The 23,482-nt window shown below is 36.8% G+C and overlaps 1 protein-coding gene across 1 annotated transcript in view; it reads right to left on the bottom strand.

Annotated features, from left to right (window-relative positions):
* The window catches only part of LOC120526492 (solute carrier family 13 member 1-like), a 67,030-nt gene that overhangs the window by 11,179 nt on the left and 32,369 nt on the right, over nt 1-23,482 (bottom strand). Inside the window, exons 7-14 of the mRNA XM_039749659.1 lie at nt 20,024-20,062; nt 19,015-19,160; nt 10,768-10,887; nt 8,711-8,812; nt 8,517-8,618; nt 8,330-8,430; nt 7,976-8,106; nt 2,918-3,079 (exon numbers count right to left, since the gene is read on the bottom strand). Coding sequence (XP_039605593.1) covers nt 2,918-3,079; nt 7,976-8,106; nt 8,330-8,430; nt 8,517-8,618; nt 8,711-8,812; nt 10,768-10,887; nt 19,015-19,160; nt 20,024-20,062 — 903 coding nt within the window. The remainder of the gene's footprint in view (nt 1-2,917; nt 3,080-7,975; nt 8,107-8,329; nt 8,431-8,516; nt 8,619-8,710; nt 8,813-10,767; nt 10,888-19,014; nt 19,161-20,023; nt 20,063-23,482) is intronic.

Below are 23,482 nucleotides of genomic sequence, written 5' to 3' on the forward strand. Positions count from 1 at the left end.
GGTCCAGATCCTTTTTTTCAGCAGTGGTTGCACAACAGCATGTTTAAAACTTTTAGGCACCACAATAGAGCTTAAACTATTATTAATTGTAAGAATAGAAGGACCCAAGGTAGAAAAGACCTCCTTAAGAAGTCGAGGAGGGACAACATCAAAGGGGGAGCCAGACGGCTTCATACTGAAAATGAGCTGCTGTAAAGAGGGAGGAGTGACAGGCTCAAAATGGTCAAATACAGCCAAACAGGGTATTAAAATGGATGGATCATGAGAAGGTGGTGAAATGAGGGCCCTAGTGCTTACAACCTTCTCCAAAATAAAGTAAAGAAATTTGTCGCAAGTTTCCCTAGAGGTTTCCAGAAAGACAGGTTCACGAACATTAAGTACAGAACTCAATGTGTTAAAAAGTACACGGGGGTTGTGAGAGTTGGAGCCAATAACTTCAGAAAAAAATTTTGATCTTGCAGCTTTCAAAACTTTCTGATAACACAACCAACTTTCAGTATTTCAAAAGAAACCTGCAACCTGTCCTTTTTCCACCTCTGCTCAGCTCTCCTGCACTCCCATCTATATGCACGGGTATTCGCATCTAACCACGGCTCGGAGCAGGGCTTTAGTTGCCTGCTTTTTAATGGTGCCACAGAGTCCAGAGCAGTTTGGCAAGCAGAATTAAATTGAAGTGTTAGCTCCTCAGTATTGGAAGGCACCGAGGGCTGTGAGGTCACTTCGTAATTAAAAACAGCAGAAAACTGAGCAGCAGTGGAAGATCTAAGAGCACGGCAACACCATACAGGTGCAAGGGGTTTAGCAAATTGACAGAGAGGAACAAAATCAAATAAAACGGGCATATGGTCTGAAAATACTGCATCACCAATTTCCAGATTAAGAACGGATACACCACGAGAAAAGACAAGATCCAGCGTATGCCAACATTCCTGAGTGGGACCAGTTACAGACTGAATTAGACTAAAAGAATCCATTAAATCTAAAGCCTTCACCAAAGGCTTCTCAGTACAACAGACATGAATATTAAAATCCCCTACAATTAAATTCTTATTTAATTTTATTTTGGCAAAAATTCTGCCAAGAACTCAGAAAAGTCACTTATGAAATCCTTATTATACTTTGGTGGACGATAAACCATCGCACAGAGCAGCACAGGAGAACGACCCAACTCAAAAAGACTTGGTTCAAAGCTGGAGAAACAGCTAGAAACCGCTGTTTACAATCGAACCTGGATTTGAAGACAGTCGCTAAACCTCCACCACGACACGAGAGCCACGGGGAATTAAAATATGAGCAGCCACACGGCAACAATTCAGAGAAGACGCTGGACTCACTGGGAGGCAACCAGGTTTCAGTAATACTGAGGAAATCCAATTCATGGGATGCGAAGAAATCCTTTAAGATAAAAGTTTTGTTTGTTACAGATCTAGTATTTACTAGACCCATCCTGATGGGAGCCTTGTCCGAAACCGCAATAGCAAGCGGAGCACGCGCCAGAGGCCACAAATTCTGAAAATTCACTCCACACCAGCACAGGTGACGTGGGCAGAGCTGCGGGGGTGACATCACCTGATCCGAATCAAAAACAGGTACAAGCCAGGAGTCCAAAGGGTCCTGGGAACACCATGATGCAAAAAGGTGAGGAGCCGATCTATGCTGAGCTAAAAAAGCTTTGGGAGATCGAGCCAAACCGGCCCTTAACTTCACCAACTGCCTGCCGCGTTTACCTCGGCGTTTGTGGTGCTTCCTTCAGCGACGTAAAGGAATGCCGGTATTCCAGATAGAAGCTGGGGAGGAGGATAATCTCGCCCTCCATTTATGGACTGTTTAAGTTTTACAGCAGACAAGCAAAGATCCAGAAGTGTTTGACGATCATACAGCATTAGTGAGTTGACATTTTGCATGACACACACAAAAACAACAACAAAAACATAAGCAAGAACAGAGAACGGTGGTAGACATGCCACACACACTGGTACCCTCTTTTTTGATTCATCCATCTTTTTTACAAATTAATCTGTTCTATGTATAAGAATTCCCACACCTCTGGGTTTCTTTGTGAAGCTGGAATGGAACACTTCTCTTTTACGGTTATGTTTCTTCTTAGTAAGTATAGATTCCTGATGGTTATAGTTATAGTTAGAGTCACTCTCACAATTTCGTAATCAATCAAACAGCATATATTGGACTGCTGAACAAAGAGTCCACCTGAAGAAAACATGGAAATGCCATACGGAAGGTTCAATACCTAAAAATCTAATAGAGTCCTAGAGTCGTAACACAGCAAGGCAGTTAAACCTAAATTCGGCAAATTAAACCCCTATAACACATGACAAATAAGAACAATTTCCTTTTCACATAAGACAAGAAAATAAATTCTACAGAAAAAAAAGTTTAGTTTTATAATGTGCCTTATACTTTAGATTACTTACCATTAAACACAATTCTTTAAAAGTATATTTGCTACTTCCATAGTATCTAAGTAAAAAACTAGAATATCTGAAAAAGAACCCACACAGATCCAGGGAGAACCTGCATACACCAGACCAAGAATAGGCCAGAACCTAAACACAACTGTGCTACCCCCTTTTCTAAACGCTGTCCATTACAAATATAATACAGCAGGTATTATGTATAATGCACCTGCAGTGAATGCAAATCAATTTTAGACAAATAAATGGAAATCAAGATCAACTGACAAATGCTATTGTTAATAAATACTTAATATATAAAGAATATCATCAATGCATACCAGGGTAATAGCGTTGAGGCCATGGAGCTCCAGGGACATTATTTAAATTGCTTGCCTGGGCACTGACTATTGCATGTTTTCCTAGGGTTCTTGTGGGTTTTTCTCTGGCTAATGCCGACATCTATAAACTATCTATAGTATCTCCGTTTTTACATGGCTACTTACCAGAGTACATAAAATGGGCTGAAAGATTGTAATAGTGGCAGGGTTGCTCGCCACTTCTGTTACTGTTGTTACAATGAGGCAGGTCAAGAGTATGGTCACCCACACAGGAAGGTTGCTTAAAGGCTCTAGTTTGCTTCCTATCAAGTTTGACAGACCGGAATCCTATAGAAAATATAAGGAAATTCAAAGATTTAAACACTTCAAGTTACATTTAGTCCATTTGGAAGGTAATGTTGTAGCACTTAAATACAAAGCAAACTCAACAGAAGAAAATAATGGCATGTCGCTTTAGCAGAAGTAAATTTTATGTAAAACACTACAAATAAATCAGTCAACAAACATTAACTTGGTACAAATGAATACAGTTCAGTAGTCAACACATTATGTACGGTATAAGATCACATTGGAGCTGTGGTATATCACAAATAAACTAATATTAGGACTTAAGTAATGACTGATAAAAATTAAATGCTGGGCCTCTAGAAGGTTAGTAATAGTTAGGATGGACTATTTCAACTGGTTTCTTTTTATCTTCTGAAACCAGAAACTCTGTCCTGATGGTAACAATTGGAATTATCAATGTAAATAAACGAGTTCTGTCTGACTAACTACACTCCGCTCTACAATATACATGCTTACTAAACAGATCTATTAGATTTGCACAGTTTTACAATTTTGGTTCATCTTGTTTTGATGCTAACAATAAGATATTCAAACTAGGTGAGAGGAAGATAAGGTGCACTCAATACAGCATTTCTAAACAAAAACAGATCAGCAAGGACAACGAGACAGATTATAGAGAGGAGGTCACATTCTTGGTAGAATGGTGCTAGGGCAATAACCTCACCCTCAATGTTAGCAAAACTAAGGAACTTTTCGTGGATTTCGGAATTCATCCCATTTACATCAGAGGGGAGGCTGTGGAGCAGGTTAGCAGCTTCAGGTTCCTTGGGGTGGCCCTCACTGATGACCTTAAATGGTCAAGTCACACTGCAGCAGTAGTTAAGAAAGCGCAATTAATATTTTCCTCTGTCAGGTTCTTCTGTGTAAGTGCTTCAAATGCCTTCCTAACAAGTGAGCTCTGAAGTCATTTAATATCTAGACGAAAGAGATGAGGAACACAAATCATATAAAACAAAATATGGGATTTGTGTTTCACACATCTCACCATAGATTTTGCAGTTGTGCTCTGCAATGCATTCAAAATAAAACTACATTGATAAGCTTGTACTCTTTAATAAGAGTTAAAACAGAGAAAACAGGAGCTTTTAAGCAAATGTATTAGCACTGCAGAACTGCACATGCACGATAAGCCATTGTGAAGAATCTACAAATTATAAAGTAATGCCTTTTCTTACAATTCGATTTCCCTTCAATTTCTCATTACAAAAATGTAATTTTTTTAGGCCAGTACAGAATTTATAGTTTTAAATTTAGTAATGTCTGTTTTAGAGATTAGTGCAGTGGCGGTTTTAGTGTACTCAGATTCTCTACCCACAAGCCAAAGAGATACACACATTAAATACTTAATAAGTCTTAGCAGTTTCAGTTTAATTTCAAAAGCCTTCCTTTGTGATAAAAACCTTCATAATAGAGAAGTGCTCACCCCCTGCTGGCTTCACTACATTAATGTGTCTAAACTATGAACAATAAATATATTTAAATAAACACACATACACACACATGCATACAGTATATTCTGAATGAAGTTCATTTCACAAATACAAACAGGATGACATGGCCAGAGTTACAGAACTGGGGCTTATAAAGGATACTCTGATTTCAATAAAGGAAAATTCACAAGTAAGGGCTTTACTGAATCTTAAGGAATATGGGAGGTATTTTCTGCAAAAAATGAAATGAAAATTAAAATTATAAAATAAAAGTGCAATCTCCCTTTTGCCATTTATTTTTCAAAGTCTATGCACAAGGATGCTGCAAACATTGAAAATAAATATGTGGTGTTGAAAATGAAACTGCAAATGGTGGGTGTGGAAAATTAAATTGCACATGGTGTTATTTCATTTTATTTTTCATTTTTGCAGCATATGTGCAAAAATAAATAGGAAACGAGAGATTGCATTTTCATTTTAGAATGTTAATTTTCATTTCTTTTTTTGCACAAAATACCTCCTTGTATTGTACATATGTGAAAAATTTTTAAGAAAAACTCAAAGTCCCCATTTGGATATTCATTTCCTACATAAACTGAAATGAGGCTGCAAAAATGAAGCCAAACACAAATAGGCCCTGCTGCCACCTGCTGCTCATTTTCATTTTCAAGTTCAACATGCAAATCTATTTTAATTAGCACAGGAGAGTGGGTGTGGGTTCAGCATGTGACTGATGCATTTTTTGAAGGTACCAGCAGCTTCTTATAAGAAGGAAGTTGTGTTTTTGTTAAAATGTTGTTACATATGTATTGCCAACCTAATGGAAAAGAAAATATGATGGAAATACTGAATTTTCATGTTAGCAGTTATTATACAAGTCATGAAGAAAAATTCAATCTAAAGTGGGGATTGCATTTTCATTTTAATTTATTATTATTAAATTATGAGACTGACACACCAAGACAAAATGGAAAATGAAACGAAAAAGGAGTGATTTAATTTTTAAATTTTCACAAACTCTTATGTGGTGTGGAAAATGAAATTGCATTGCATTTTATGTTTAACTAGCGACTGGGAACCCGATCGAATCGGGCTATAAATTCTACGTTTGTGAAACCATACTTTCTCTGCAAAGATTTGTTTTTTTAAGTACTTAAAATTATTTTGTTACCAATGCACTGATTTGTGCTTAAAATAGACCTTTTCGGCCGATGTAATGAAGAGCTTCCTGTTTAAATGGGGCTGCAAGACGTGAACTCAGCTCTTCAGCGTACTTCATTTGATTTTTTCCAGCAAACAAATTTTCAAAACCAACCATATTTTACGACTCTAATCAGAGTCAGAGTAATAATTATGTTGGCGTGGTCATTTTAGATCTGAGATTGGCTAAAATTTAAACAATGACCGTTGTTAATACCCAGCTGTCATTTCTCAGTTTGCCAATAGATGTCAGAAGGACGGATGCCAAAACCAAACTGCCCAAAGATAGATTTCGATGTACCAAGCAAATGGCGATAGGTTCTAAACTACTTACGGTTCTGGAGCTGTCGAAGGGTTTAAGTCAGTCGACGATCTTAGTCCTGGAAAGTACGCCCCACCAAACCAACGTTCCAAAAAACAACCGAACTTACTGTTATCTGTTCGAACCAACACCGATTTACTATACTCGGCCTCTAGCGGCATCACTGAAACATTCGAACAATCTTAGCCAATAATGCAATACTGCGTCCGCGTTTGCCACGTTATGTTCTAACTACAGAGTCCCATTGCATGGTTCTAACTTGTATTGAGTCGAGGTATTGACGCAAACACCATACATACAGGGTATTGATGCAAACACCATACATACGTATAGTATCAGATTATTTATAAGGATTTTTGCACATCCTTCCGCATAGACTTAGAAAAATAAATGGCAAAAGAGAGATTGTATTTTCATTTTATAATTTTTATTTCCTTTTTTTTTGCAAAAAATACTTCCCATATATGGAATACCTAATCTAGTCTGATTATTTTTGTAATTTTTTTAACCAAATTTTCCAGATTATTATTATTCTGCCCACACTTTTACCTGAAAACGAACTTCATCTAATGGAGCTGGCCATATTTTGTTTTTCCCCACCCCCCACACTTGAGTCTGTCACACAATAATAAGGCACAGAAAAATTTCAGATCACCTGTCATATTCCTATAAACCCTACTGAAACTAGAGGTTTACATTTATTGTCCTGTTTGTATTACACCTTCAAGGATTTTAAATTTAATGAAACATCTGATTAAATAAATAAATGTATAAAACGTGAGTCATAGCCATGCTTGCTCAAAGTATGCTATTAAGAGCCAGCTCATAAATATTTTTGTGAGAACACACCCTGTGATCTAACAGCTGAATTTACTTACAAATTGACAGTCTTATTTTTAATACATTAATGCAATCGGCACATGGTATAATGTCAATAAGCATATTTGATATTCCACAGTACACTTTTAAAAGACAATTATTCTCTAGCACTTTTCTGCAATCTGCATTAAACTGATGCCCAGCCTTCCTTCCAATGCTCCCAGGATAGACTCTAGCCGCTGCAGCACTGAACTGGATTAAGCAGGTTCCAAAATGTTATGTAACATTTTTATAGTAAGCACCATTGTGGGGCACTTATATAGTATATATTATAGTTTGTATTCTTATTCTTTCGTTTTTAACATCTTAAACACAAGCAGGTTAAGTCAGAGAGAGGGAGGTAAAGGAACAGGAGACGTTGTGAATTACAGTCCAATGTTTTCATTACTAGGACAAATGTAACTACTGTGATGGATGGCCAGGGCCCATGCCCGGCTCAGACGCCCCTTCTTTATATGTTCCAAGGGAGCAAGCATGGGCTGCACAGTACCGCCCCTGGACCACTTGGTGGCAGCCCCCCTGGGTGACTGTGGTGCCTCATATACCTGCAGGGCTCCATGGGAGATGGAGTTCTCCACACCCCTGTTGGGATCCGGGGTGGCCACCAGGATGCACTGCAGGGGTAGTTCAGCCATACCCGGAGGTGTAATCGGAAGCAGGTGGTCAAGCACTTGAAGCACTTCCTGGTGAGCTAGAAAAGCAGCCAATAGCCACCACTCCGGGAACCAGTGTCGGGAGGAGGGAGATAAAGCTGCCAAGGAGTGGAGGACTTGGAGTTTATTTGTGCTTGTGAATTGTGGTTTGTGGGACTGTGTTGTGGTTGAGGGACACGGGGAAGACGTAGGCCCCCGGCTGAAGAAGGAAATTAAATACTTTTTTGTTTATTTTAACGTGCCTCAGTTGTCAGTCTGTGTTGGGTTGGGCACATATATAGCGCCTTATTACACTATCTAAAGTAAAACGTACCTGCATTTAATAGACCATTCCTGGCCTAGCCTAACAGATTACTGTTCCTTAAAAAGAAAAGAAGGCGTTACTTTGTACCTGGCAGCCCTTTGCCAGAGCAAAGCCTCCGCCAACCAAGATTACAATTTGCCAAGGCATGGCACTTTCAAACTCTCTCCAAGAAATCATCGGTTCTGATGGTGAGTCATCATCAGTTTTTGATTCTCCACCTGTAAATTAAAATTCAAAAGCAACCACCATTAATAAAAAGCCCACAGGGCACCCTTTGAAAAAAGCATTTACATTCATAACAAAAGAACACACAAAAAGAAATACCCAAAGGGGTGGATTTAAGGCCGCTTACTTCTTAGAAGGAATGGGTTTCCTATTTACAACCAGTTATGAACCTCAGGGCAGCAAACAGTGTTAAAATTAGTCAATTAAAGAATATACCTTTGAAAGGCCAAGAAAAAAGTTTTGGCTTCTTTGAAGGAATAATAAATAATAAAAATCCTAAAAGCACTCCTGATGTGGCATCAGTTTTGAACCCCTTCCTAGAAGGCAAAAAAAAAAAAAAGTAAACATTACAGGTGTACCAGCTTATGTAGTGAAATAATTAATAACTACAATAAATACTTACGGACCAAACAAGGACTCCCAACCTGGTATAAACCCCGGGTCCCTTGTAAACCATGACAGTGCCATCAAAGTAAAGATAACTAAGGTAATAATCTCTTGGTAACTAGAAATGAGGAAAAAGTATGTTGAGATACATTTGTGTACATCATAAAATGTCTATAAGCAAGCATGCACCAAATATCCAAAAACATCTACCTAATGCCTCCTAATCTGTCATATTCTTCTTTAATTAATTTTCTAGAGACATCTTCTTTCTTGCTGACTTTCTTCCTTTTAAAGGGAAATAATTCCTTTAAACTACAAGCAAGCAAAAAGAGCAATTATTTCAGTAGGAGTTATTTCACTAAATGTTTTCAGTCACAACTCTGCAGTCTAAATAATAATGGGCCAATAGTAATAATGACAAAACAAAAAGATAAAAGAAAACTTTTTAACACCCACAAAAAAAGGATAAAATATTTTTTTCTTCTTCAAATGCCAACGATGGGAACACCTGCCAAGGGGTGGTGCCCAGGTTTAGAAAAACAGTTTGTGGCTCTGGTTTAATAAGCATCTCCAGCAGGTGTTTGATAAAGGTTTGCTTGTTCTGCACCTGAACATGTAATGTCTTATTAATTCTAGTTTGAGAGGCAAGAAAATATCTCAAAGCAATGGCTCTAAGGAGTACTATACAAAGAGATCCTAAAAGATGATTTAGAGGAGGACCTGGCAGCATCTTAGGTGTTTGACTGCAAGCTTAAGTCCATATCCTGGAGTCAGCCTCCGACGTGCTCTTTAATGGACAAAAGATCTCTAGCACCATTTAACATTAGGTTTCAGATTAATGGCTCCAAATATAAAAGGAACACTTTACAACCAAAAAATTCAAGGGTCAAAAACCAAAGTCCATAAAAATAAACTATTACTAGTGTTATTTTAATTTATTGCACGTTAACATTAGCTTCATTAATCCTTTCATTGAGAACAATCAAATTATTATTGTGGGAAACTGGAGTCTGCCCCAGAAGCAGCCTAACCTGGGTACATCACTTGTCCATTACATGTCACGCTCATGGATACCAGACCATCTTTAACTTACCAATTCATTTAACATACGCTTTTTGGGATGTGGGAGGAAACTTGGAGAATTTGCACAAAAACACAGGGATAAAACACCACACAAGCAGTGACCTACTTAAATTTTAACCAACTCTTCTGGAGCTGTGAGGCTGCAATAGGAGCCATTGCACTATCAGGGATAAATTAGTTGAGAAATATAAAATCACAGCTTTGGAATGTGTGGTATAAATGTTGGCACAGTTGAGTTGCAGTAGTCACTATACATTTTGCTCTGTCAGATATATCAGACTACAGAGAAATTCAATTTTGAACACTAGCTAATTAAAAGATAAAGTGCCTATAAAAAAATTCACACTCTACTGTACAATTTCCATTTTTATTGTTTTATAACAATGAGTGACAGCGGATTAAATTAAACATTTTTGACAATGGTCATCTGGAAAAGGTTGTTAAATGTCAAATTATCTAAACATATTACAATTAATAACTAAAAATAATTGATTGCCAAATTATTCGCCTCCATACAACAACACACCATTACTGCTACAGCACGTTAGTACAGAAGTCACATAATTAATGGAGATCACTTGTGTGCAGTCAACATATTAAAAGCACAGCATTATGTGGAAGGTCCAACTGCTTGAGAGTCGGGTTCCTGGCAAAAACAGCAGCATGAAGACAAAGGAACACTGGACTAGAGATTGGAGCAGGATTAAATCCACTGTGACTCAACAATAAAACTCTTTATAGGCACTGTAGCACTTCAAACTAGACATTATTTTGATTATTAGTATTGTGACATTAACACAGGATGGTCTGTCAGACCATTTCTTTTCTAATCATTACAAGGAGTTTGTTATTTTTAGCATTATTCAGGTCATTCAAAACATTTAACAAATCATAATGTCACAAGTATCTTTAATAACATACCCCAACCAATTTAAAAATACATTTTTAAGTATATTCTCCAAAAAAAAAATACATAACTAAACAGCAAAAAAGTTGACGACTTACAAGTATATTAAACAACTGTAAAATATTTCCTTGCTATGTATCTAAATTATAAAGAACTTGATATTAAGGATGCTGTTCAAATATTCTGCTTTTTGTTCTTGGTTATAAAACTCTATCATCAATGATAATTAGGGTACAGTAAGCATCATCTGCTAAAATATATTCATATTACAACTTACTTTAGATCAAGAAAAAGCCAGTACATCCAGATCCAGGAGAAAATAAGAATTATTACTGCAGCAGGGAAGGAGAAGATAAACCAGGATCCAAAATTGATGCATTTGCAATCAGGGTAACGTCTGTATGGAAAAGAAAAGGTAAAAAGCGTTTGATTTAGCTTCTATAACCCTGGTTTTGTCTTTAAAAATCTTATAAACATTAAGGAATGGTACACTGGCTATTCCAGACTAACTTATACTTTAAATCAGCCCAATAAAGTCAATCACTTAAACCAATTTCCATATTACAAATAAGTATAAAATAAAGTTAACATTTGGTGAAATCAAATTGACATATTTTGAAAAGCAGAGAAAAAGTGATTAGAGATTAGGGGAGTAATACTTAGATTATGTCTAATACTAAAACTATTATGCATAATAATGTGCAGTGTGTGTGTGTATATAATAATAGGACAGAATATCCTCATGGCATCTCTCCACACTCATAAAAATTCAAGGGTATTAAAACTGTATGTTTACTACCACAGTACTGTACACGGAGAGAGGAAAACGCAAGGCAAAAAACAAATTACAAATGGAAAACAAAGAAAACCCTGTTGCCACTCTTGGTCTTCTTAAGCAGGCCATGACATTCTTTCCACAATATTGGTGTGCTGGGTGCTCACCTACTTACCTGCCTCAAAAGTGCCACCTAGCACTCGCATAATAGTATGCTTTTATCGTAATTCTTCTTCAAATTCTCTTGACCATGAGGCAACTTTTTTTGGCTATGGGAATGCTAAGGAGGACCACCCTCTAGTAGATCCCAATGTCCCAGCCATCACAAGTTCACAGAAGGATTTAAAGGGTCTAAACTCTTGTCAGCACTCACTTCATGCACTTTTACTGTGTAGACGGGGTTCGATATCTGTTGAGTTGCCCATGTCCTGATATTTTGGCTTAATATTACTGGTTTGCACTAAAGGTATAACCCCCCCTCTCACACACAGATGGTCCTGCATGTTGCCCTTAGGACACAATTCTCAGTTGGGTGAACCACCTTCTACTGGTCTCCATCCTTCCACATATGCATGTACAATTGTTCTTTCTGTCTTGATCTATTCCATTCTAGTACTACCATGACACCAAATAACATCTTGACAGTTGAGCCATTCCCACATCTAGCATCTCCTAGAAATTAACTTTAATACTTTCCTGAAAGTTTGGCAGAAAATTTGAGAGCACTGCTAATTTTTAACACCGGAGTCCTGAGTTTAGACACATTAGTCTGTTAACTATCATTGTGGAGTTTGCTTGGTCTCCCAGGTGTCTACATGGCTTTTCTCTACTTTTTCAGGTTTGATATTTTGATAGACATACTTGGTTAGACCAACTCTAAATTACAGTATGTGGAGGTACACATGCCATGCAATGGGTTGGATGATATCCTATTCATGTTTGTTTGCCACACTGCTTATTATTCTTCTGGCTCAAGCTTTAGACTCACGCAACCCCATTCAGAAATAAGCAGGAATAGAAAATGAAAGAATGAAGAAATGCATTTCAGAGATAACCAAAAGAGATAAGATACACAAGTAAATGCATTCCAACTTGTTTTGAAATTACAAGAAAGAAGTGTAATAGTTATGTAGCATATGCATTTATTAAGGTTGGTACCTTTCTTATAAGCATGGCTTTGCTAACATTAGCCAAAGAAAATCATATATGTGAACAAAGGCAGCTATAAGCTCTATGAAAGATGTGAAGTGTGGGAGCAAGTTCTTAGTTCCACAGATGCATGCAGGAGAATTCAATAAGCTTCTGGTAGAACAGAATAATTGATTATAAATATGAACACTTTTCGGAATGTACAGGAAAGCAAATTGAATCTTACACTGTATCTACCTGTGTATTTCCCATATTGCTGTGGATCATGCTCTCTCTGCTCTGTGGAACTGGGTTCAATATTCAACACTGCAATGGTCTTTCTGGATTTTACTAATTTTTCTGTATGCAAGTCAGTTTTCTTCAGTATCTTTCTACGTTAGGTTTCTAAACTGGACTGGTATGATTCAGTATAGGAGTTGCAAAACAGTGACAAAAGAAAGCCAATAATCTCACCCAGGATTTGATCCTGTGTTATGCCAGATGCTGTAAAGACGAGCTCAGGCTCTCCACAGCCACATATTGGATCATAATATTGACTGATGTACTTCGCATGTTCAACTTAAAATCAGAATACTCTACAAGACCTCCAAATTGATAGTCACAGTTTCAGTTCATTTTCAGCACATTACCTGTACACATACATTTACATGTGCATATATACACAGAAGTAATTTTAATGTTTATATTTTTATTTTTTTAAAAAGTTTATTCAAATACATCACCTCCAAAACAGCTCTATTCTTAGTAATCTTACCTAAAACAATACAATGGACATATCATGTAAGACGTCAACTAACAATTACCCAATGCCTCTACCCAAGGCAATTTATGTTTAGAATATATTAAAGCTGCTTCCATAAATATTTTTCATAATCAGAGTAAAGAAAAGTTGCAGTAAAAGTAACCTTTGTGCCTAGGGTCACAAAACAGTCAGATGGAGGAAACGAACCAGTAACCTCACAGGTTAAAGTCTGAAACCTTGACCACTACATCACAAAACCTTTCAATAATCATGCATACATACAATATGGGATTTTATTGCTATATCGTAACTTTGGCTACTTTAATAGGTACACTTCTACAAATAATCCATTCTTCCTGTCTTTTGGCTACAATTCAACATATTATATGTGTTTTTGATACAACATGCAGACAAGGTCTTGAAATGTAGTTGTTATTTGAACAAATGTTAGAACATCAAGACATAGGACTTGACCCCTGGCATGGTTGCTGGTACCAAACATCTTAAATTCCACTCCTTCCAGGTTCAAGCAGAAAGATGAGGCACCAGCAGGTATGTAGTAACAAAACTACACTGGACCACTGAAAATTGGAAAAATGTAATTAGTCTATATTAATCTCTATTTCTGCTGCACCAGGCAGATGGCAAGGGCAGAATAAATCCACCCCATGTGTGTATTGTGTTGGTAATGCTTTCAAGACAAACATTAGTTGTCTTAATACCATTTGGCTGTCCTTTGAATGCCACAGCGTGTCACAAAGCATTAATGGCATGCACAGTACCCAGATTTCAATCCAACACAACACCTTTAAGAGGTCAAATAGTGGGTTCACAGCATGATTTTATAGTTGAAAAACTTCATGTTGCATCTAATAAAATGACCATGAAATGTATATTATGTTTTTGTTGGAATGATATTTGTACACAACCACACACCTCACTACGAGGTACTCGGAGCTGTGGACATAATCCTGCACTGCATGGGACTTTGGGTACCTTGTGAAAAGGCACTTAATTGCTGAGTGTACAAACACTACCTACACTCACCTAAAGGATTATTAGGAACACCTGTTCAATTTCTCATTAATGCAATTATCTAATCAACCAATCACATGGCAGTTGCTTCAATGCATTTAGGGGTGTGGTCCTGGTCAAGACAATCTCCTGAACTCCAAACTGAATGTCAGAATGGGAAAGAAAAGTGATTTAAGCAATTTCGAGCATGGCATGGTTGTTGGTACCAGACCAATCTGCTCAGTTACTGGGATTTTGACGCACAACCATTTCTAGGGTTTACAAAGAATGGTGTGAAAAGGGAAAAACATCCAGTATGCGGCAGTCCTGTGGGCGAAAAATGCCTTGTTGATGCTAGAGGTCAGAGGAGAATGGGCCAACTGATTCAAGCTGATAGAAGAGCAACTTTGACTGAAATAACCACTCGTTACAACCGAGGTATGCAGCAAAGCATTTGTGAAGCCACAACACGCACAACCTTGAGGCGGATGGGCTACAACAGCAGAAGACCCCACCACGTACCACTCATCTCCACTCCAACTAGGAAAAAGAGGCTACAATTTGCACGAGCTCACCAAAATTGGACAGTTGAAGACTGGAAAAATGTTGCCTGGTCTGATGAGTCTCGATTTCTGTTGAGACATTCAATGGTAGAGTCAGAATTTGGCGTAAACAGAATGAGAACATGGATCCATCATGCCTTGTTACCACTGTGCAGGCTGGTGGTGGTGGTGTAATGGTGTGGGGGATGTTTTCTTGGCACACTTTAGGCTCCTTAGTGCCAATTGGGCATCGTTTAAATGACAACGGGCTACCTGAGCATTGTTTCTGACCATGTCCATCCCTTCATGACCACCATGTACCCATCCTCTGATGGCTACTTCCAGCAGGATAATGCACCATGTCACAAAGCTCGAATCATTTCAAATTGGTTTCTTGAACATGACAATGAGTTCACTGTACTAAAATGGCCCCACAATCACCAGATCTCAACCCAATAGAGCATCTTTGGGATGTGGTGGAACGGGAGCTTCGTGCCCTGGATGTGCATCCCACAAATCTCCATCAACTGCAAGATGCTATCCTATCAATATGGGCCAACATTTCTAAAGAATGCTTTCAGCACCTTGTTGAATCAATGCCACATAGAATTAAGGCAGTTCTGAAGGCGAAAGGGGGTCAAACACCGTATTAGTATGGTGTTCCTAATAATCCTTTAGGTGAGTGTACACTGGCGCAACATAAACAATAAACCCATAACTGTAATTTTAGAAGAAACCATTGAAATCCTGGGTAGAAGGCACATTTCAGCAGATAATTCATACAGCACCTTTGAAATTATGTGCAGCTTAAATACTTACACAGCTCTATTTATTGAGTTACACTGGGTGGTTCCTTGAATTATGCAAACATTAGGATTTACTTGACTACCAATTTTAACACATGTAAGACTTATTATCAGAAGCCAGGATCTTATTAGTCAAGTTCTTGCTTTAAAACTTCCTATAATTTTCATCGAGGACTACATTATAAATTTTGTAATTGATATCTGTGCACCTGATACTCATCAAAAAAGCAGCCATAAAGCATGTACTCTGTACCATTATGGATGAACATGTCATACATTAGCTTTGCTTCAAGATGAATCAAGGTCTTCCATCTTTTATGATGTTTTTCTTAAAAAGATCCATTTATATTATGATATTTAAGAACAAATGTAGCTTTTATAGTTTATATTTTTCTTTACATATTTTTAGTGTTCCCAAAGGTTGTCCAAATTGTGTTCTGCTTAGATCTGAACTAAGGCCTTCCAAGAGGCATATTATTTTTTTCTTCAGTATCACTGAAGCCTATCAGGTAACCGAAAAGGTTCTATCATATTGGCTTGCATACTTTCCCCTGAAACTGATTTAGTAGTTCTCTGCTTTTTCAATAGGTAGATATTTATTTTCTGTCATTGAACCAAGGAGATCTATAACAAATTCATGCAAATAACTATTTTGTGAAAGTTTCATTGAAACATCTATCAACAATTCAAAACTACCATGCTTTGACAGAGTTTTAAGTGCTCGCGATATAAAGAAATGGCAAGCCAGCAATTAACTTGGAATCAAACTCAATAATGTAAAGCACATGGTGTCAGCAGGTTGAGAATTAATATGCCTGAAAGTTAAGTGGCCAAATGTTAGTTTATTTTTCAGGGAATTTTAAAATGGGCCTCAAAAAAACAGTTCCAAGAGAAACTGAACAACTACAAGAATTTCTGAAGTCGAACACAGAATCAGATTATGGAATATGAGAAATCTTCTGATGACTTGAACCTTGCCCCAGGAGATATGGCTGAATGCTTGTGTCCTGCCAGAGTCAACTGCTAACATAAGTAAATGCTGACCACATAAGAGTCTTTTCTACAGAGCAGTTCCTTTCATTGAAACAGATCCATGCATTGCTCTTTGCAATATAAATCTTTTACAACTCTGTTAAATTCACCAATCCTTTTTCTAAGCTTTCTTATTGCATGTTATGGTTGTGGAATCCTGAAGCCTGAAGCCCATCCTCTCCATCATCAGGCACAAGACCAGAATTAGCTCTAGATGGGGCACCAGTTCATCATGGTGAACACACAAGCACACTCATGCATACACCCATATTGTCTAAAAGAGGGACAACTTACAGAGCAACATGCACCTTCTGGATATTCTATACAAACTGGAATACATAAGTGTTAATATGAAAACTTCACACATTCAATCACTAGAACAGGATTCCAAATGAGGTCAGATATGAGAACTACACCACCCATTTCCAATAAATATTTATTTGTACAGTATATATATTTGCTATAAAGTATTTCATTACCTATCCATCTATTTTCTGAAACTAGATAACAGATGTTTGCTTGAAGCCAGTGCCTTTCCCAGCAACCTTAAGGCAAGGCTGAAAATGACACTTGACTGGATACCGGTTAAATCACAGGGCACACCGAACAGCACTCATTTATACCAGGCCAATTTAGACACACTCTTCAGGTGGGAAATTTAAAACACCAAAGAAAACCTCCATAGAAATGGGAAGAAAATACAAACCTCATCCTTGAGACATAACAATGCTAAATGCTATAATTCACTTTTCCCTCCCTGAAACGATATATTATTTCTTATAGTCTCTACACAGGCTAAAATGACAGGAATTGAATTCATTTGGATTTCACTAATTACTTTTCCTTCACGTGTTTTCTGAATTTCATCTTCAATAGTTTATTGGGATATAATCATTAGCAAATATAAATGTAAGAGACTACCTTTTGTCATTGTTGACTATGGTACAGAAAAGGCACCATTCTAGTTTTACTGATGCTCAGCAAAAGAAACAAAATTCAGCAGGTGCTAAACTACTGCGGGACATTGCCATCTGTGTTGTCAGTTTACGTTTATCTGTGCAAAATGACATGATGTGGCAAACATTCAAGGAAGAGATCATAATTAAATTAAAAAAAAAAAATTCTATAGTGCGGGTGGCACAGTGGGTAACGTTGCTGCCTCTCAGTTAGGAGACCCGGGTTCGCTTCCCGGGTCGTCCCTGCATGTTCTCCCTGTGTCTGCGTGGGTTTCCTCCCACAGTCCAAAGACATGCTGGTTAGGTGGAGTGGCGATCCTAAATTGTCCCTAGTGTGTGCTTGGGGGGTGTGTGTGTGTCTGTAGGCTGGTGACCTGCCCAGGGTTTGTTCCTGCCTTGCGCCCTGTGTTGGCTGGAACTGGCTCCAGAAGACCCCCCGTGACCCTATATTTAGGATATAGCAAGTTGGATAATGGATGGATGAATTCTATAGTGCATCATAATGGGGTTATGCAATGCAGGTATTCTGAAATTAAAAGCACACTTTAACTATTGAACACACAAAACTGATAGGCAGAAGTATACAAACGCTTTTAACACTTTTTAAAGTAAAGTTTTAACCTTACACCATGCACATACAAAAAGCCAGTAAACCCAAGCCAATTCTTGCTGACGCCTCAAGAGCTACACTCATCTCTTTTACAGTAAAGTATGCTTGAAGGCTTCACAAATCACACTGGTGTTATTTGGCATTGTGCTCATAAGTGAGCAAACCTGTTCATATTGCTAATAAACAGGGAATGTGTGAGTGGAAACACCCACATTTTTACAACAGAGACACAGAGAGAGATACAACTAAGAAATAGCTTTCTGTTTTATAGGGTCTTGTTTTGACAAACAGAAGAGACATACTGTAAATTCAACCTGTGAAACTATACAGAAACAGGAGAGCTCCTTGTCGAAATACACATGGGTGAAACTACTGGAGAATTACGTAGCACTTTATTATACTTCTTAAGTGAAAGTGTAAATGAATGCATCCCATCCAGGGTGGGTTCATGACGAGATAGCCTTTAGCTCCCAGCGTCTTTGAACTGAATATAATGGCGATGCACATGTACACTTCAAATCTACTTCATCTGATTCAGGATTGCAGGGGCTTGAAGAGTTTCCTAGCAGTAGGATTAGCCACAAGGCTGGAACAACCTTGGATGAAACACCAATCCAGATCAGCAGAAACACATTACTGAATACATAAATTATTATTTAAAAAAAACATTCGACAGTACATATAATCACAGCAAATATAGTAATTGTGAAAGAAATTAATATTGTTCCAAAGTATCATTTCAGTGACACTTCCGTATTTCCAGTTTCCAAATCTTGCATATGACTAGCATCCGATGTCTTATTAAAACTATATTTTATATCTTTATATAAAGGCTTTATGTGTTTGAGATATAAGGATGTGAGTAAAAATAGCATATAGTTAAATGCTATATACATACGTATCAAACTGCTCAGCAAAAATTAAATTAGTTGAAGTCCCAGTAATTGTTGTCATCCCACCAATAGTTGAGGAATACGCAATACTGAGAGAAAGTGCTTTGCACATCATGTGGTCCTTCTTGGTCTTGTATGGCTGCCCAGTCGTCTGTGCATGAAAACAAAAAATGGTCAGCAATTTCACAGATAACTGGGTAAAAGGGTTGAGTATCCAAAAAGAGCAGTTCATCATCCATTCCTAGGAACCTGATAGAAAATGTATTCCGAGTATAAATTCAACTTTTAATTTATCAGTAATAAATTTACATATTCACCATACTTGGACAAATAGGATAGCTGGGGGAAAATGTATATCTAATATGGTATAAAATTGTAACTATTCATCTTATAGATATATATATATATGTAGATATAGATATGAATCAAACATTATACCTTCAACATAGCAATATTCTTTTGTAATTATTTCTTTAATGTGGACAATAAGCTTGTAACATACTCAATGAAAGTGAAGATGATACACGAATCCTACACAAAAAACTTCCTTCCAATTAGACTGACTTGCACCAGAAGTGTTCCTGAGTGTTAAATTTTGTTTTAACGTGAACTACTCAAAAGGTTTACATCTTTTCTTTTGAAACCAGCAGGAGTGTTTACATTCCAAATATCAGTTGGATGTTAAGCTAGGAAATGAGGAACACACAGTATGGAGGCACAGCACATTTTGTTGACTTTTCACATTGTTTTGTTCTGCCTGTTTTGGTGCTTGTTTTCACTCACAGACAAAAAGACAAACTATCGTGTTGATTAGGGTCTTTAAACTGACTGATTCTAGAAGACTAAGACAGATTAAATGCAAACAGTGAATAAATGTGTAAACGTGTGGATGGTAGGAAAAGAAAACTGACTGACAAATAAGGAATGCATAAGCAGCACTATTTTGAATTCATGTCACAACTGAGCTGATGCCAAGTACTTCACTAGGTTTCTAAATATTTGGAAAATAGTTACCTTATTGGTAGAGGTGAATCCTCGAAAAGGTTGTTTTTCCTGTAAATGAAAGAGGAATCAGATGAACATGTATTAAATATGAGGTGTTTTACTTTAAGCTTTCCTCTGGAAACCACAAAAATGTTTTATCTTGACAAACATAATGAGATTAGTAAAACAGCATAAAAAATGTGTTAAGTAAACTTATAATGCTAAAACAAATACTTAAAAATCTCTATATATATCCTCTAGAGAATATTACTTGTTTTTAATTTTCAGAGAATAAGACGTTGACCCTGTAAAGATCTCAGAGACTGAATTACATGAAATGGATCAGACATTTAGTGAAGAAAAAAAAACTGCAAATGTAAGTAACACCCAGAACTTAATTCTTTTCATAAACTATACAGTGAAAGGAAAGGAGACCGATGAATATATTCTAAAATATTCGTTTATTTACTCATGTCTAGGACCACCACAAATGATAGGAATGAGTGAACTGAACAAGGAGACAAGCTTGGGCTCTAAACATGGGGTCCACACCACTTGTGCTAGCCATTTTTTTGGTAATTATTTTTTTATTGAGTCACACTTGCAATCAAATCTGAAACAAAACAGTTAAACAAGAACCTACCCAAGACCTGTGAGGAATGATTAAGAATAAAAATACAGAAAGTGCTGAGGCAGGCACAGAAGATGGCAAAACCACCAACTACTAGGCCAAAAATCTAAAGGCCAATTTGAAAGGCCAAAAAGGATTTAATAGATTCCCACATCACTGACTTCCAGTCACTTAGCTGCACAGCAAAACCCATTTCTCCATATAGGAACTGGGCCATTAATCCATGGAACAGCAATTTAGAGTTACAGAAGAATTCAGAAAGAAGACTTTCACTATTTAGAAGAAAGAGATTCATGGAGTTCTTTGTGAGAAGTCAACATTAACTGTGAAGAAATGGCATCCAAGCTGAAGAGTTTATACTGAATACACAGTATGTGAAAGGAACAGCAGATAAAATAAATAGACCCAATTCTTTATGAAAAGGAGAATAATAAATGGTCAGAAGTGTGTTGCAATCATAGGTGACCTGAAACACAGCAATACACTTCAACCTCTACTGGCATTTGTCTTAATTGAACACACACGTTTATTTGTGGCAAAGCACAACGGACACAGTGAAGGTGCCAATATCATGCGATAATGCAAAATACTGTAAAACCATCTGTCCAAAATGATAAACATTTCGTGATTTTGGTTAATTTATGCAACATTAATTAACTGACATTAAATTTGTCATTCTGAGCTGCAATATTTAACTACATAACAATACAACGTCCTGTTTACAACGACATTAATCTGCATCCAGCCCTGCATGTAGGCCCTCCAATCTGTAAGGAAAACCTGGGGGTTGGTGGCAGAATTGGCACTCCAGTCACCATAAAAAAACCTCACACTGGTTCCATTCCATCTGAACTAGTGTGGTGCTGAGGTGTCACCCATTTAATGGAGGCACTCAGGTCCTAATCTGGGATCCCGAGTTGGTTTGTCATGTGCTGGGTGTGGCGAAGCGCTGTATCAGCACGTGCTCCTAACCTCTTATAACAATATAAGAAGAATATATAATTTACTTTAAAAAGTGAATTAAATTTTTGATAAAATGAGCACCCAGTTTTCAATATTCTTATTTACAAACATTAGTCAAACTTATGTTAGTATAATCTTACAAAATAAATTATAAAAATGTATAACCCTATTGTCATTAGCTCACCAGTACTTTCAGTGCAATTTCAGTATGGTAACGTAACAGCAGCAATAATAATCATTTTCATAAAAAAAAACAAAAAAAAACCTGGAATTAAAAAATATTAAAACACATATTCAATATTTTGATTTGTGTATTTGGAAATTACCGAAAAAATTATGATGACCATACACAAAGCTGGTACACGATACCAGCACCAATAGTAATATCATGGAGACAAGTAACACCTAATTTTTTAAGACTAACTTTACTTTCATAATAAATCAATTTCTTCCATTACATAAAGTTTGCATTATTTAACATTTGTTGGAGTACAATAATGAGTGTTCATCACTGTTTCAACTTATTGTTGACTAGTGCTCCGCTTTCTGTCTTATCTCTAATACTGCCAGGAAAATCCCAGGCTGCGTGCAGTCCACAAATGAATTAAGAAAGCCTGACAATGTTCATATAGTAATCAGCCTGAATTTGTGCTGTACTTAATTTAGACAGAGTAATGCAAGAGTGCAATTAACAGCACATCAGACCACTAGGAATACAGTATTTGGTCTTGCCATATGGTTTAGTTAATGTGCACACAGTATTCCACAGTTTCTTGAATGACATATTGGGATTCTGTGTGCTGGCAAATATTGATATTTTCATATCTTTCACAGTATAGGTCAATGAAATCAACTAAAGTGCATGACATAACTCTTTCAAACCTAACATATGTGTTATTTCTAAAATATTTTTAATTCAATATTTGCATTATGCAGTTAGGAATAAGGGACAAGTATAGATCATCCTAAATTAAAGGCTGTATTGGAATGGTCTGTTTTAAATTTCTTTAAACTCAAAGACAAACATGTACTGGTTTATGCAAAAAAATTACAGAAAATTCATTATATTCTTTATAATCAAGACAACATTTTCAAGTATCAAAAATGAAAAGCAAAATTACAAAAAAACAGAAATGCAGGTCAAAGCAGAAGAATTAGAGCATTAAACACTAGAGTGGCTCTAAATGATGGCTTTTACAAAGGCAATAAGTAGTCTATGTTAGAGCTGACCCGCCGTCTGGTCATTCCCTTTTTATTTCCCCTGCCCCTCCAATCATTGATTGCTACTTAATTTGTGTTCCAATGAAACAAACACAGACAGGAAAGGCAGTGGAACCAAGGTAACAAGGAAGTGCAAGTCCCAACTAATGCCTGAATGTTAATATAATGTGTTGAGTATGTTATGAGCAAGGATGAACTAAAAACAACCAAGAGACAACTTCACATTATAAATATGTCCAAAGGTGGTCTGCAGTGCCTTTTTAATTAAAAGGAAGGGAAGATCCTCAGCTTGCAAGCACATAATGACATTGTAATGCAAGCAATATCAAATAATCCAGCATTAACCCCTGTTGTCTGAGGTCAACTATCACCACTAGTTAAATAGTTCTGGTAAAAATCTATATGGAATACAGAATAAATAAAATAGAGAAACATTTTTCTAAATACAAACTACTTTATTTACTTTAGTTATAAATGCACTAAAAAGCAAAAAAAAAAAACATTTTTTTTCTTTTTATCTAAATAAAATCGTGGAGTGCACATCAATTAATTGATTCAAACAATTTTTGAAACTTGTTTAGCATGGCGGGGAATTACAATGTTATTTTTTTTTATATTCATCTTATGAAGAAAGTAGCTATTCTATTAATTGATTGAATGAATTAATCTATATG

The sequence above is a fragment of the Polypterus senegalus genome, chromosome 1 (assembly GCF_016835505.1).
Source record: "Polypterus senegalus isolate Bchr_013 chromosome 1, ASM1683550v1, whole genome shotgun sequence".
In the NCBI taxonomy this organism is placed as follows: domain Eukaryota; kingdom Metazoa; phylum Chordata; class Cladistia; order Polypteriformes; family Polypteridae; genus Polypterus; species Polypterus senegalus.